The sequence below is a fragment of the Protopterus annectens genome, chromosome 3.part0 (assembly GCF_019279795.1).
Source record: "Protopterus annectens isolate FY-2018-M chromosome 3.part0, PAN1.0, whole genome shotgun sequence".
In the NCBI taxonomy this organism is placed as follows: Eukaryota; Metazoa; Chordata; order Ceratodontiformes; family Protopteridae; genus Protopterus; species Protopterus annectens.
The window spans coordinates 1,526,800,127-1,526,814,878 of NC_056731.1; the positions used below are offsets into that span (position 1 = coordinate 1,526,800,127).

Sequence of the window (14,752 nt, forward strand, 5' to 3'; positions counted from 1 at the left end):
TGATTTTGTCCCTGTCTCAGAATGCTTAGAGGGCTGCTGAGTCCCAGCCTGAGGGGGGAGTTGGTCTGCTACTGGAGCAGATGTCAAGGTCGATACAGAAACTGGTAGCAAAGCCCTTTGCTACCAGCCTTGCCTTCCTTTCACTACCCTAGGGTTGAACCCTGCACACACACACTACAGGGCAAAGATAAGTGGGGAACACCCAGGCAAATAACACACAGAGTGTGGCCATCAGCCAGTGAAAGCTTGTGGCCACACACTGTGCAGTTTTTAAAAGTTGGTTTTGGCTGCTCAGCCATCACCACACACCATTCAGCCAAAACTAAACCAACAAACACACACACACTAAGGATGATTAAGCCTACACTACCTCACAAATTCTAACTTTTTTTTTGACAGAAAACCGATGAACGGAAGGGAAGGGATGACCAAAAACAACTACACTCACACTAAATATATATCAAAAAGTACCACTTACTACACCCAACTTCGAGCTATACAGACCACGATGCGTAGGCATGAAGCGGCAAATGAGATCGGGGGAAGGTAGGAGATGTGAGGGATTATGGGTAAGGGGAGGAGGTTGGAGCAGATGCTTGAAAAATGTTGCCTCCTCAGATCCGATATGGATCCGAATACCCACAGGTTGCAGATAAATGAAGTTAACTACTTCAGATTAGGACGTTTCTTTTGGATTCCTAAAGTTCATAAAGATCCACAGTGTCTACCTTTTAGGCCAATAGTTTCCTTCCCAAGGCATAAAACTGTTACAATCTCATTTTATCTTGATAAAATACTCAACCCTATAGATAGTCCTGAATAGCACATTTTATTTGAAAGATTCCTGGACTTTGTTAGATCTTAGAACACATTCTTATAGAGGTGACAAAGTACAGTTGTGTACACTTACCATAAATGTAGATGTTAGAGTGTATTCACTGTTGCAGTCAACACATTTGGGTTATCCCTGCCAGGGTAGCCCTCGGCCGGCCTGAATACCAGAGGCTTAGTATTTCTGCGTTGGTTGCTGTCGCTTCAGGACTGACGTCAGGTCGTCAGTATTATGTAAAGTAAGGCAGCTGACGCCATTACATCAGTTTTTCTTGCCCTGTCAAGAGCCCCCAAGTGGAAGCCAGGTTATGACGGAAGAACCCCACCAGTAGAAAGTAAATACCAAAATGTCCCTTGTAAGGAGACAGAGAGAGAAGAGGGGGATGGAGGGAGGGAAACCAGGAGTGCAACAGTGAATACACTCAAACATCTACATTTATGGTAAATGTACAATAATGTACTATGTTCTTCGTGTTTCACTGTTGCAGTCATCACATTTGGGTTGATTCCCAAAGCTGAGGAAAAGGGTGGAGGCAGTCAAGGAGACAAGGAGCTGGCTAGGAAGCCCTGCAAGACTGCAGTGGCAAAGCCTGCCCTGGATTTGGAGAAGATAGGCAGGTGGTAATGTTTGGTGAAAGTGTGAACAGATGTCCAGATGGCAGCCTCCAGGATGTCCCTGATGTGGACTCCTCTGAAGAAAGCTGCAGAGGTGGAGGCTGCTCTGGTGGAGTGAGTGCTGACCTCCTTAGAGGGAGGCTTTCCATGTCACTTGTAACAGAAATGGATGCAGTGTGCTATCCATTTAGAAATTGTTTGTTTGGAGATGGCTTTGCCCTCTGCCCCTGCAGCAAAGCTAACCAGCAATTGATCAGACATTCTGAATGATTTAGCCCTGTCTAGACAGAATCTGAGCTGTCTGTGCACATCTAGAAAGTGCAGGATCCTTTCCCCCTTGTTCTGTGGGTTAGGGAAAAAGGTGGGCAAATGAATGGACTGGTTGAGAGCCACACTGGACACCACCTTTGGCATGAAGTATGGGTTAGTCCTGAGGGAAACCCTGTCAGCATGGAAGATGATGAAGGGCTTCACAGCCATCAGTGCTTGTAGCTCGGAGACCCTTCTGGCTGAAGTGATGGCCAGAAGAAAAGCTGGCTTCCAGGAGAGAAATTTTAACTCTGCTGAAGATGCTGGCTCGAAGGGGGGCAGGGTGAGCTTTTCCAACACAAAGTTAAGGTCCCAAGCTGGGGTAGGTGCTCTACTGGGTGGCCTCAAGCTGCTAGCCCCTCTTAGGAATTGTTTAATCAGAGGGTGTGAGAAAAGGGGCTGCGCTCAGTGGGGAAATGAGCAGAGATAGCAGAGGCATGAATTTTAACAGAGGAAAAAGAGAGACCACTGTGTAGCAGGTCAGCTAGGTAAAACAGGAAGAGCAGGAAGGAGGGCTGTGCCTTATCAGCTCCCTTAGCCTGAATCCAGGTGCAGAACCATTTTCATTTGTCAGCATAAGACGTTCTAGTGCTAGGGACGTCTGGCCTCACGTATAAAATCTGGAACCTGTTTACTGAGGTTGGCAGATTGAGCAGGGGTTAGGGAATAAGACAAGCTGCCAAATTGAGTGTCTGGGGATGCATGAATTCTCCTTCCCTCTGGGTCAGGAGGGTTGGGGTCTGAGTGAGATGCCATGGTGGCAGTGGGGACAGGCTGCACAGCAGTGGGTACCAGTGCTGGCAAGGCCAGTCTGGAGCAATAAGTATCGTCCTTGGTTTTTCCTCCCTTATTTTGAGCAGTACCCGGGTAATGAGAGGTAGTGGAGGAAAGGCATAGATTGACCCAGGGTAAGGACAGGGCATCACATCCACTGATTGACCCAGGGGAAGGAGAGGGCATCACATCCACTTTCCAAGCCATGCGTGATGCTCCCTGGTGCAGAACATGCTGAGCTGATGGTTGGTGTGAGAGGCAGAGAGGCTGACCTTTGGGGTGCCCCATTTCTGAGTTATTAGGGTGAAGATTCTTTTGTCTTGCTGCCACTCACGTGGGTCCAGAAGATTTCTGCTTACGTGATCTGCCAGAAAGTTTAGAGAAACTGACAAAAAATTGTGCCAACAGGTGTAGTTGCATGGCAGTGGCTGTCCCCAAAGGGTCATGGCCAGCCTGCATAATGGGTAGGAGGGCATCCCTCCCTGCTTGTTGATATACCACATCACAGTGGTGTTGTCTGTTTTGATCAGGAGATCCCCTGGGGAGAGAAGGGGCCTGAAAGCTGTCAATGCGTGCTGGACAGCTAACATCTCTTTTTGGTTGATGTGCAGATGGATTTGCTGTGGCTCCATTGGCCCTGTATGCACCTGCCGCCCAGGCTTCCCACCAACGAAAATCTTTCCTGAGGCAAGGTATCATGGGTATAAATAGTTTCCAGGTCTTCAGTGTGTTGACACCAAAGACTTTTTAGGTACTACTGAAGTTTCCTCATATGCAGTCTGGCATATGGAATGAGTAGAATGCAAGATGCTATGAACCCCACAGCTTGCAGGATTTTTCTTGCAGATAACTGGGTTCTGGTGGCTATTTGAGAGAAGTAGGCTGTCAGGTAAGTTTGCTTTTCTGGTGTAAGGAATGCCATCTGGGATGCTGCGTGTCCAGGGTTGCTCCCAGGAATATAATCCTTTGGATGGGTACTAGTTTGGATTTCTTTTCTTTGATAGTGTACCCTAGGGAGGTCAGTAGGGACTTTACAAAGGCCAGGTGTTTGCGCTGCTTTTCCTGTCTGCCTGCCTGAATTAGGCAGTCATCTAAATATGGGTAAATATGGATATTCCTTTGTCTGCAAAAGGCAATGGCCGGAGCCAGACATTTTGTGAAAACTCTGGGAGCAGTAGATAAGCCAAAGGGAAGTGCAGAGATCCTGCCCTAAAATGTAGGTATTTCTGCAAGTTTCTCTGATAAGAATGTGGAGGCAGGCCTCTTTTAGATCTAGGGTGGCTAGCCAAGTATCCTTGGAAACCATGGGTAGCAGTTGCTGGAGGGTGAGCATTTTGAATTTTGGTATCACCAGGAAGGTGTTTAGAATGGATAGATCGAGTATGGGGTGCCAGGTGCCCTCTTTTCTGGGTAGAAATAGTCTGGAGTAGAAACCTTAGCATTTCTGTCCTGCAGGAACATGCTCTATTGCCCTCAGAGAGCAGGGAATGGACTAGCTTTTGTGCCTCAGCCCACTGCTGCGGAGGTAGATTTGGGAACCCTTTTGGGGTTGGAAGAGTGTGGAAAGAAAATTTGTATCCCTGGGACACTATGTTGAGGACCCAGTGGTCACTGGTAATGGTGGTCCAGGTGCTTGCGTGAAAGAAGAGTTTTCCTCCTAGGGGTAAGTGAAGGTGGGCAGGGGGAGGGGGTGGTGGAGGAGATTCATTGTGAGTTCTTACCATGGGGGGTGGATTAGAACTCCCTCTTTCTGAAGTGGAGGAATTCCACTGTTTTGATCTCTGCATTCCCTGTGGCTGCTGTCTGGGGGGGGGGGGTCTGCTTCCACGGAAGCAGTTCTTAATTATATGTACAGGACAAAATTAACTGCCTATGTAATCTATGTTAGCCTGAATATACCTACAGAGAATGTTGTAAACATTAATTTAACCAGCCTACATTAAAATGCGAGATATACTGATATATGGGTTAACCACACAACAATGAAGAAAGTTTTTGAAAATTCTATCTAATGATTCTCAACTCGGGATTTGAAATGCTGTGACTCACGTGGATGGGACTGACTGCATCTGTATTCCTGATAAAGTTATAACAATTCCTATAATTAAGTTGGAGTACCTTAAAAGATGCTGAAGGTAGGATGAGGCACTCCATAATGTGTATTACAATCAGGATAAATCTTATGATGACTAGGTGTGTAGGTTGCACAACCCATGCACTGAAGTTTATAGTAAACAGAACGTTTTCTCTGTACACTAAAGTGTAAAATACCTAGGAATGGTTTGAGAAAGTATTAAAGTGAAATGTTAATATATTACACTGAAGAATTTAAGTTTCAAAAGGGTTTGCTGAAAAGAAGAAGGGAATTACATTTGTGTCACTGATCTAAAAAAGTAGATCTGACTGCAATCTACATGGAATGCAGGACAGCAGAGTGCATTTTCAATTGTACTTCTACTTTGAAAATTGTTAAGACTGACACGCCACGCTGGTAATTTTTGCATATTTGCAGCAGTAATATAAGGCGGACTTGCTGTTTGATTATTGGCTCTTAATGATTTGGGTTCAAAAGATGGCAACTATTTATGAAATAGAATTTTATGCAAGTCCAGTTCAGACTTATCTAAGGTTTTCAACCCTCCAAGTTTCATCAATTATAAAGTCTGGATGGCTCTGTGGCTGTCCTTTTTTTTTTTTTGGGGGGGGGGGTCACAGTTTACAAGTAATAGTCTGATATCAAACTGGTTTGATCAAGTGTGTTTAAGTGATAAGGGTAAGGTCCACATTAATGAAGGTATATTTACTGGAGGTCACTTAAGTTCCCGGCTCTTTAGCAAGACTGCATGATGTTAAAACATTAGTAAATGATACAATCAGTCTTCCAACTGAGACCTGAATTTTTTTTTCCACTTTTACACATAGGTCAAAGCCCCTTGTTTCTGCTGATGGTGGACCTGGACATTTCTCGAAGGAAGTGTGAACATACAACACATGATCTGATGTAAACTGTGGTTTGTCTGGAAAGTGGTTTGGGGGTTGGCATAATGGTTAAGGTGTTTACCTCAGATAGACTATACATTTGATTCTCACCTTTGAAGGAAGCTGGCTAAATTTAAAATGGCCTTCAAGGGCAGCTAGCCTAGTACTTACCTATGAAAGTGATGTTTTAAAATGTATGCATTGGAAATTAGTGTGTGCGGATGACTATCAAGAAGTAATGGTTTAAGGGCCATTCCCTACATGGGACAAGTCTGAGGACAAGAAATAAATGTGTGTGCTTTATTTACTGATTAGATATATATTCTCTAAAGCAAGACTAAAATTATATCCACAGTAAATTACATTCCAGGATTAAATTTTCTCAGTAAACCACTTCAAAAGAGATAAGCTTATTTAAAAAGGGTCATGTTTGAAACTATGTATTGTGGATTTGAGGAGGTAGCAAGCATTGTTAGATGTGTAGAAAGACAAGGTGAAAAACAACAGGATATGGATTACACCAGGAAAGTAAAGATTTCCCTGATGGGAGTGACTGGGGAAGGTAGTCTGTAGAATCTCAAACAACTTGTCACAAGACATAATGGGCTCTGGACTACCTGTAAACTAGTAAGGGGTTTACTGGAATGCTGGGAAGAAGCAGTATGTGCAAATAAAATATTCTTACTACAGACCGAAATTAATCTGGCTTTAAGATCCCTTTTTTTTCTGTTATGATTACTGGATTAGACTTGTAATAAAGAGAAGTGGTATTTTTAAGGTGAAACTTTTTCACTTAATGATAATTCAGGATCCATGTGGTAGCTTTACATACACAACATAAAGTGATAAAAATATATATTTATATTTTGTTGACTGTTACAAAAATACAAGCTCATTTCCCTATATGTGACTGGAATACATCGTAAACAGCTGTCCAGATTAAGTCAATGTTATATACTGTTATACATTTCATGAAGGAGAGAGAAAGAAAAACTAAAGGTGACAAGAAAAAAAAAATAGTATCCAAGAGCTCCACCCAAAGAATGCTTAAAAAGATAGAAATGTTGACTAGCTAGAACAGCAACACACAGTAAATGTGGAGCATGGGCATTCTTTAGAAGACACAGTAAGCATACAGGAAGAGAGGGAGAGTGCAGAGGTGCTGGCACCAAATTTAATTCAGGCCACAATAAATTCAGCTCTAGTTCAGTTAAAGAAATCACAGGTGGCTAAATAAATTATGAAAAATGAATTTTCTAAATGAATGCCTTATTAAGCACATTCATGCAGCTATGGGGCTTGTTTCAAATATCAGCTCCATCCCACTATCTGCTACAAGTTACAAATCAGTAGCTGTTACAATGCAGTCAGCTGCTGCACAGATAAGGTTGACCATCTGTGCTACTCATGATCCAAGTTTCAGAACAGGTCAATGCTGTGGTGAGGAACAGGATGAAGCTGCCTTTCTTTGGAGACTGTGGAATATAATATTAACACTGGGATTCCTGGTGCAGCTAAAATTAACAAAAGGATAAACTCTAAAAACATGAATGCTGGCCCAGCATCCTCCAACACACCACCTAGAAAACCCCACTTAAAAGCCTGTTATAGGTAGCCTACAGAAAGATAATACTGACTGAGGAAGTGGAAGACGCATGACAATGACCTGCAATGGTCACCAATAAGAGAATAGCAGGCATAGGCTGAGCGAGGCCTGACGGCAAAGAAAAACAATGCTTTCCATTTGTAATGACATCCTGAGAATTTGCTTTTTGTAATATCTTCCCACTTTACAACAGTTTTTGTTAAAAAACAAACAAAAAAAAAATGCTATTCTAATTTGTTTTGACCTCCTCTCCCAACTGCAGCTAAACATCAGCTGCCCTGAGAGCTTCTCTTTTTTCTTTGGGTCTATCAAACCCAGCAAACCTCTCCACAATTTTACTGATCTAATTCAGGGCCAGTGAGGAGATGAGTCTTCTAGGGGCAGCGTTAATGTATGAGGCTGAAGAGTTTTTTTTTTTGTTTTTGTTATGCCATAAGTTGCCACCCCAGTGCACATAATACTGTCTTGGATGGAGGTGCAAAGGCATGCTGTCTTGCCTACACAGTGACTCAACTAATGCTCTGCCTCTCTGAAGAGGACTCCCCCTATGCATCCTCATCCTCTACTGGAGATCAATCACAAAGATGTGTCATTGTAAATATACCCCTCCACCATTATTAGGCATGCCCATCCTCTCTTGCAAGTGCCTTATAAGCCTAAGCCACTAATTGAACATGGGTCACCTGGGCTGCAGTTAGGACTTTGTCCCTCTTTGCCACAGCGCTAGTATTAGAAAAGTGTATCTACTTCAATTACAGGTTGCTCAACCATGATATAAACATCTAGCGGAACATCAAAGGTTTAACACCTCCAGGGAGGGCTACCAACCGATTCTCATTACAGGCAAACTACATATGCATAAAGTAAGGCAGACTATTTATCGTAGTGTTGACTGGGGATATTGCGCATGTTAAACCTATCTGTGTTTTCAATTAAATACAAGAGGTATATGCTAACAGCATTATCTGCAGATTCTGAAACAAAGTCCAATTATGAATATATGCCCCTGGATTTCACAAGAGATGGCGTCATTCTCTTTCAAATAGTAAGACTGCCATTATTAGATGTTCAGTTCTTCCCAACTGCAGGTAATCGTTTATCTTACATCTAAAATGTGCACATGGAATACCGACACTACTGATTCAAATATAAACATTCTGCGACAGAGTTATGAACACTATTTCAGATGCACTGTACTTTTTTTTTTTTAAACAAAAAAGAAAAATGGCCAGGTGCAACATCTGAGAAAATCTTCTATATCGTAAAGGACAAAAAGAATATGTAAAAATATAATGTTTATGGATGAGCTTATAACATATTCAGTGCAGCCAAAAAGGGGATCATCTCAAGGATGTTTACTATATTAGAAGTGATATGAAAATATCGGGACAGAAGATTAACCAAAGTAAAATGACAGCATCATCTATAATTTCAGACAAGATATGCAACCTTATTTATGGGGCCATAGCACCTTTAAATGTTTACATATTTGGATTGCTTCTACTAGACAAGAAACTAGTGACACTATCCCTGAGGAAATAATAAAAAGCCCCAATGCTTTTCTAAACAGATTAAAAACCTTATTGGACCTTTCCAATAAAAGTACAAACACAGATGCACATCTTGCCCTTAGCATTCTATACATGTCAAGCTTTACAAATGGACTCCCACCAATTCTTTAGAAGTCTGTAGAACTCAGGAATATTGTTTTACTAAACAATATGTCCTACATTGTCTGACTAAAAGGCCTGTCACTATACTCAGTATCCCTAAAGGCTTAAGAGATGATCTGTGTTTGGCATGCAAGGCATCTTCTGACCCAATAATGATGGATCTGCCACACATTATCAAGTCAAATGGCATCAGAACTACTTGGTCTAGTGAACTAAACCTCTTCTACAGCATCAACGGAATGGCTTGGAGGAACAGGCATCACTCTCAGAGGATACCGCTGCTCTGGAACAGACTTAAAAAATAACACCTTATTATTATTATTACATCTACTCCACAAAGTGATAAAAATTTGGAACAACTGAAAAAAGATATAACATGTTAAATGAATTACTGCTTACCTGACCTAGCCATGCTGTCCGTATAGTGAGCTCAAGTGTTACAGTTTACCATATCACTGGCTAAGGATGTTTAGTAGTAAATCAAGCTGACTGTAAGCCACCACAATATCATAACTTTTATAAAAAGGACTCTAAACAATGCTGAGAAAATTTTAATTGAAACAAAATGCATGTTGAATTTATGCAAATGGAAACGTACAATTCAAACTTTAAAAAGCTATCTAAAAGGCATGTAAACAAGGTGTTACCAAAGTTCCTTAAAATGTCAACAATATAGACTTAAACCTTGATTACAGCCTAGGTGACTGCTAAAGTTAATCCTGGATCAATAGCAGATCTTATTTTAATCACATTATAATAATTTCTCCTCACCTGTTTATAATACCCAGTAACAAAACACACCAAGTTTGCTGCTATGCCATGAAAGACGCAATCTCTGACGTGTCAGACTCTAGTTTGTAAAGGCAGTTGTGTATATAAAGGGGTCCCCACTGTAACAGCATTTGAAACTGAAATGCAGAAACTGTCCCCTACTACATCATGTGCCAGGTGTATGGTGTCTCATTGTGTTATTAACAAAGGGCATTCTAGGAATTCTGCAAATTTCTTGTAAAATCATCCTGTTTATATAATGCTGCAGCTTGAATAATGGAAGAGATGAATGCTCTGAGCTATGTTTGTAAAATAGCAAAGAAGGAATGTTTACTGCTTATAATAAAATATATTGTTAGCAACAATGAATTAACTTCATTGGGCAATAAAATGATTACTATGCAAGTACTGAACAAGCAAACAAACATGTTTAAGAGACTCGGGTACTATCTGCATGTTCTTTAAACTTTGAACTAAAAGGGCAAATACTGGAAGACTCTAGAAAAATATATTTAAAAAAAATCCATAATTCAACTAATTTACATTTCACAATTCTCTCTCTCTCTCTGTAAAGCAGACATACAGAAAAACAGCACTATCTGACCCCCGTCTCAAACAGTTGCTCATCTACAATTTTCTTTATACTTCATCTACATAAATCAGTGCAAAAGGATCAAATAAAGGTACGTCACTTGCAGACAAGCATTAAGTAAACATTTAAACATAACAAGGCAAGTAAAAATTAAGTTTTACACAAGGAAAAAAGACTGGCTGAGGTAGATACTATTTCAGCAGGCTTGGCTCAAATGGTGGGTATGGAACTTGTAAGAAATGTTATCTAGGCACAGTGGTTGACCACTTCTGCCTACCCACCATACCTGTGTTTGGAGATAATCAAGATGATATGGCAAAGAATCTGCTCCAATGAAAATACACTGCTGAAGCATGAATAGGCTTTAAGTACTTCAGTTAAACAAGATGATGTTGGTGTTCTTCCCATATTCTCCCACAGTTATCACTGGTGATGAATGTTCTCAGAACAGCTTTGATAGTACTTAAACTCTATCAATCATGGCAAGCATGCCAAGTCTTGCTCATCCAACTGAGGAAGTGGATTTCGCCAATAGCAAAAGGAACTATACTCAGGACATTCAAAAGCAGAATTGTGTTCCTTGTGAAGGAGCGGGAAAACATGTTCAACAAGCTCACTTAACCTAGAATACCTGTGCAAGACAAAAATGACAACAGTTACCCATTTAATACTACTACATAGAAGTACAGTGCAGATCTGAGAGTATGCTCACCATAAATAATATACATACTCACCGTATCTGCTAACTTGCAAAATGGGTCCCTGCAGTGGACATCTACTTACATTTCATCCTTGTTAATTCCTAGTTCTGGAAAACTTTTTAAGTTTCTCAAGTTCCTGTGTTTAAAGATGTACTCAACCCCTTGCCAGCTGTATGCGGGGATAAGAGGTTCATTGGCCTCTGCACTCTCCAGTTCAACCCCGTTAAAATCAGCAAGCATAATGTAACAAATAAGAATGTAAAATAGTATACCTGCCTGGCTTACAGGAAAATCCATCCATAGATGTTAGACGAAAAGGTTATCCACACATGGGACACAGAGGGAGTTTAATTAGCAACCACTGCAAGATGACCTCCTTGCAGAACAATTAATATGATCAGTGTCGCGCATATCACCTGATACAATAGACAACAGCTACGAAGAATACCCAGTTTGCAAAATTAACCCTTACAGGAAGCCAGAGCAAGAAGATGAAAAGAATACAGGGCATAAGTAAGTCCTATGCAGACTGCCTCAAGGCCCTATCCCTGTAATCAGTCTCCTACAGGCTGCTGAGGTGAGATCTGTGTGTGGCATACAAGGTGTTGTCAGGACCTCCTGCATATCTGCAAAACAAACAGCACCATAATTACCCATTCTAATGGCTTAAACCTTGCCTGTGATATAAACAGAACCTGTCAGAGGGACAGGTATTATCCCAGAGACTATCTCTTCTCTGGGATAGGCTCTCTTGTCCATATGGAGCAAAGTTCCTCCCTAATCCAATACAAATGCAACTTGAACAATTGTATGGGGAACAGGAAATTCATCCCTGGTTTGGCACCAATGTCTCTAATAGACATAGGCAGCCTGTAAACAGTTCATCTCCCAGGCCCCTGCTTATACTTATCAAGGGGTACCAGAACTTGAGAGAGATTTGGGATACATGGCTACATTTAAAAAGGTTACTGTGGTCATTAGTCTAGTAGACACCTGTGAACCTATGAAGGCAAAGACTCAAAAGGCTGAGACCTGAAGTAGTAAGCAAATAATGGAGGACAGGGTGCTAAAATAATGGTCCATGTAATAACATTTCAGAAAGCTGTGAAAAAGTGGGCCAAACGGTTGCATCATGGATATATATCCCATAGAACCATTCACAAAACAAGCATTTCACTTAATCATGACCCTAATGAACCAACCTCTGAGATCAGCACTTTCTAACTGGCAGATGGGTGCACACTGGCAAAAAATACTACTGTCAAGCAAGCCAAATGAAAATAGATCTGCTTGGCTTCTGTAAGCTAATCCTTAGATGATCATAGGATCATGCTGGTTACTAGGCTAATGGCCCTGGAGCCGTTACAGCCTAGACAAGTTGTGTTTATTTAAAGCAGACACTAAAATCAGCACCTGTTGCTTCTGTCCGAAAGGGACCCAGGTGGAACCCCCGGAGTGAATTTCTAGTCACCCATCCAATCATCCACATTTCATTTCATTTCAATAGGGTCAACAAGTGTTTAACATGAATTGGAAGTCTGTTTCAAAGATGAGGTACCCTCTGGGAGACAAATCTATCCCTCCAGCAGGTTCTGTTGATGTTGCATAAAGTACAGTTTTGTACCTACCATAAATGTAGATGTTCGAGTGTTCACTCTGCTTCAGTCATCACACTTGGGTTATCCTGCCGTCAGGCGGTCCCGCAGTCGGCCCGAATTCCAAAGTCTTGGTCTGGCGTCGGTTGCTGTAGCTTCTTTCCCTGACGTCAGTGCACCAGGGGTATATAAGAGGCATCAGACACCATTTTCTTCAGTTTTTCTTGCCCCAGATGTCAGGTGCCCCAAAAGGTAGGCAAAAAAAAAAAAAAAAAATATATATATACATACATACATATATATATATATATATATATATATAGCTATATAAAAATAAAACAAAACCCTTAGGCACAAGCAAATACACCGCAGAGGTAGTATAGGATAGTGGTAGAGATAAGTTCAGCTAGTTCAGAGGGGATGGAGGGAGGGTAACCTGGACTGCACCAGGGTGATCACTCCAACATCTACATTTATGGTAAGTACAAAACTGTACTATGTTCATCGTGTTACCCTGCTGCAGTCATCACACTTGGGTTGAATCCCAAAGCTAAGGATGGGTGGTGGAGTTAAACAGGGTTAGAAGAAGCTAGTAGGCCCTGCAGAACTGCAGTGGCAAAACCAGCTCTAGTCTTAGAATATAGAGGTAAGTGACAGTGTTTGGTGAAGGTGTGCACTGAGCTCCAACTTGCAGCTTCCAGAATATCCTTGGTTGGCACTCTCCTGAGAAAGGCTGCTGATGTAGCTGTAGCCCTGGTGGAGTGGGACCAAATGTTAGCAGGTACCGGTTTCCCATGATGTGTGTAGCAGAAACGTATGCAGTGCCCTATCCATTTAGAAATGGTCTGGTTTGAGATAGCTTTTCCTTGTGATCCTGTAGCATAGGCTACAAAGAGCTGGTCAGTTTTTCTGAAAGCCTTAGTTTTATCCAAGTAGTAACGTAATTGCCTGTGATTGTCCAAAGAGTGCAGGAGTCTTTCTCCTTTGTTCTGGGTATTTGGGAAGAAGATGGGCAAGTGAATGGTTTGGTTTAGGGCCACACTGGATACCACCTTTGGCATAAAGGAAGGGTTAAGTTCGTAGAGAGACTCTGTCTTGATGAAAAATGAGGAAAGGTTCCACTGCCATTAGTGCCTGTAGCTCTGAGACTCTTCCAGCTGAGGTTATTGCTAGTAGTAGGGCAGTTTTCCATGAAAGAAATTTTAAATCATCTGAAAAAGCTGGTTCAAAGGGCAGCAGTGTAAGCTTTCCCAGAACAAAGTTGAGATCCCAAGTAGGTGTTGGAGCTCTCTTTGGCGGTCTTAAGTTCTTAGCCCCTCTGAGGTACTGTCTTAGGAGTGGATGCGAGAATAAAGGAGGATCTGTGCTGTAATGAGCTGAAATTGCTGAGGCGTGGATCTTAATAGATGAAAAGGAAAGTCCTTTGTGTAACATCTCAGTTAAATATTGTAGAATCTGAGGGATGTTTGGATCAAGGGGATTTTGGCCTTTAGCCTGGTTTCAGACACAAAATCTTTTCCATTTGTCTGAATAGGTTTTCCTGGTGCTGGGCCTCCAGAATGACATCCATAACAGCTTTGGATAAAGGTGTTGGCTGGTTGTTTAGGTAATTTGCCATGCAGCCAGGTTTAAAGTCTTGAGCTGGCTGTGAAGAATCTGATGGTCTCGCTGGGTGAGCAGGTGAGGAATTTGTGACAAAATCCATGGTGGGCCGTGGGCTATGTTCATTAAAATTGGATACCAATGCTGGCGTGGCCAGTCTGGTGCAACAAGGATCATTTGTGGCCTCTCTAATCTGACTTTCAGCAGTACCTTTGCTAGAAGAGGCAGTGGAGGGAAGGCATACACTGTTAATGTTTTCCAACTGAATGAGAGGGCGTCCACTTTCCATGCTATTGGATGGAAGGTCCTTGTGCAAAATTTTTGAAGTTGGTGGTTGTGGGGGCTTGTAAACAGATCTATGTCTGGGCGTCCCCATTTTTCAGCTATCATTGCAAATACTTGTGGATCTAGTTTCCATTCGTGTGGATCCATGATGTTTCTGCTTAGGCCGTCTGCCAATGTGTTTTTCTTTCCTGGCAGAAATTGTGCTTGTAATTGAACCTGGTAAGACAGTGCAGTGTTCTACAAGGTCATTATTGCTTGCCTGCATAGAGGGTAGGAATGTGTGCCCCCTTGCTTGTTTATGTACATTACTGTGGTATTGTCCGTCTTTATTATTAGTTGTCCTGGGTGTAGAAGGTCCTTGAAAGCTGTTAGGGCATTCTGTACTGCTAACATTTCTTTTTGATTGATATGAAAATGCC

The 14,752-nt window shown here is 41.8% G+C and overlaps 1 protein-coding gene across 1 annotated transcript in view; it reads right to left on the bottom strand.

The window, feature by feature from the left end:
* Positions 1 to 5,228: 5,228 nt before the first annotated feature.
* LPIN2 (lipin 2) overlaps positions 5,229 to 14,752 on the bottom strand; it is a 1,688,564-nt gene continuing 1,679,040 nt past the window's right edge. The window contains exon 19 of the mRNA XM_044065902.1: positions 5,229 to 10,781. Coding sequence (XP_043921837.1) covers positions 10,628 to 10,781 — 154 coding nt within the window. The 3' untranslated portion in view covers positions 5,229 to 10,627. The remainder of the gene's footprint in view (positions 10,782 to 14,752) is intronic.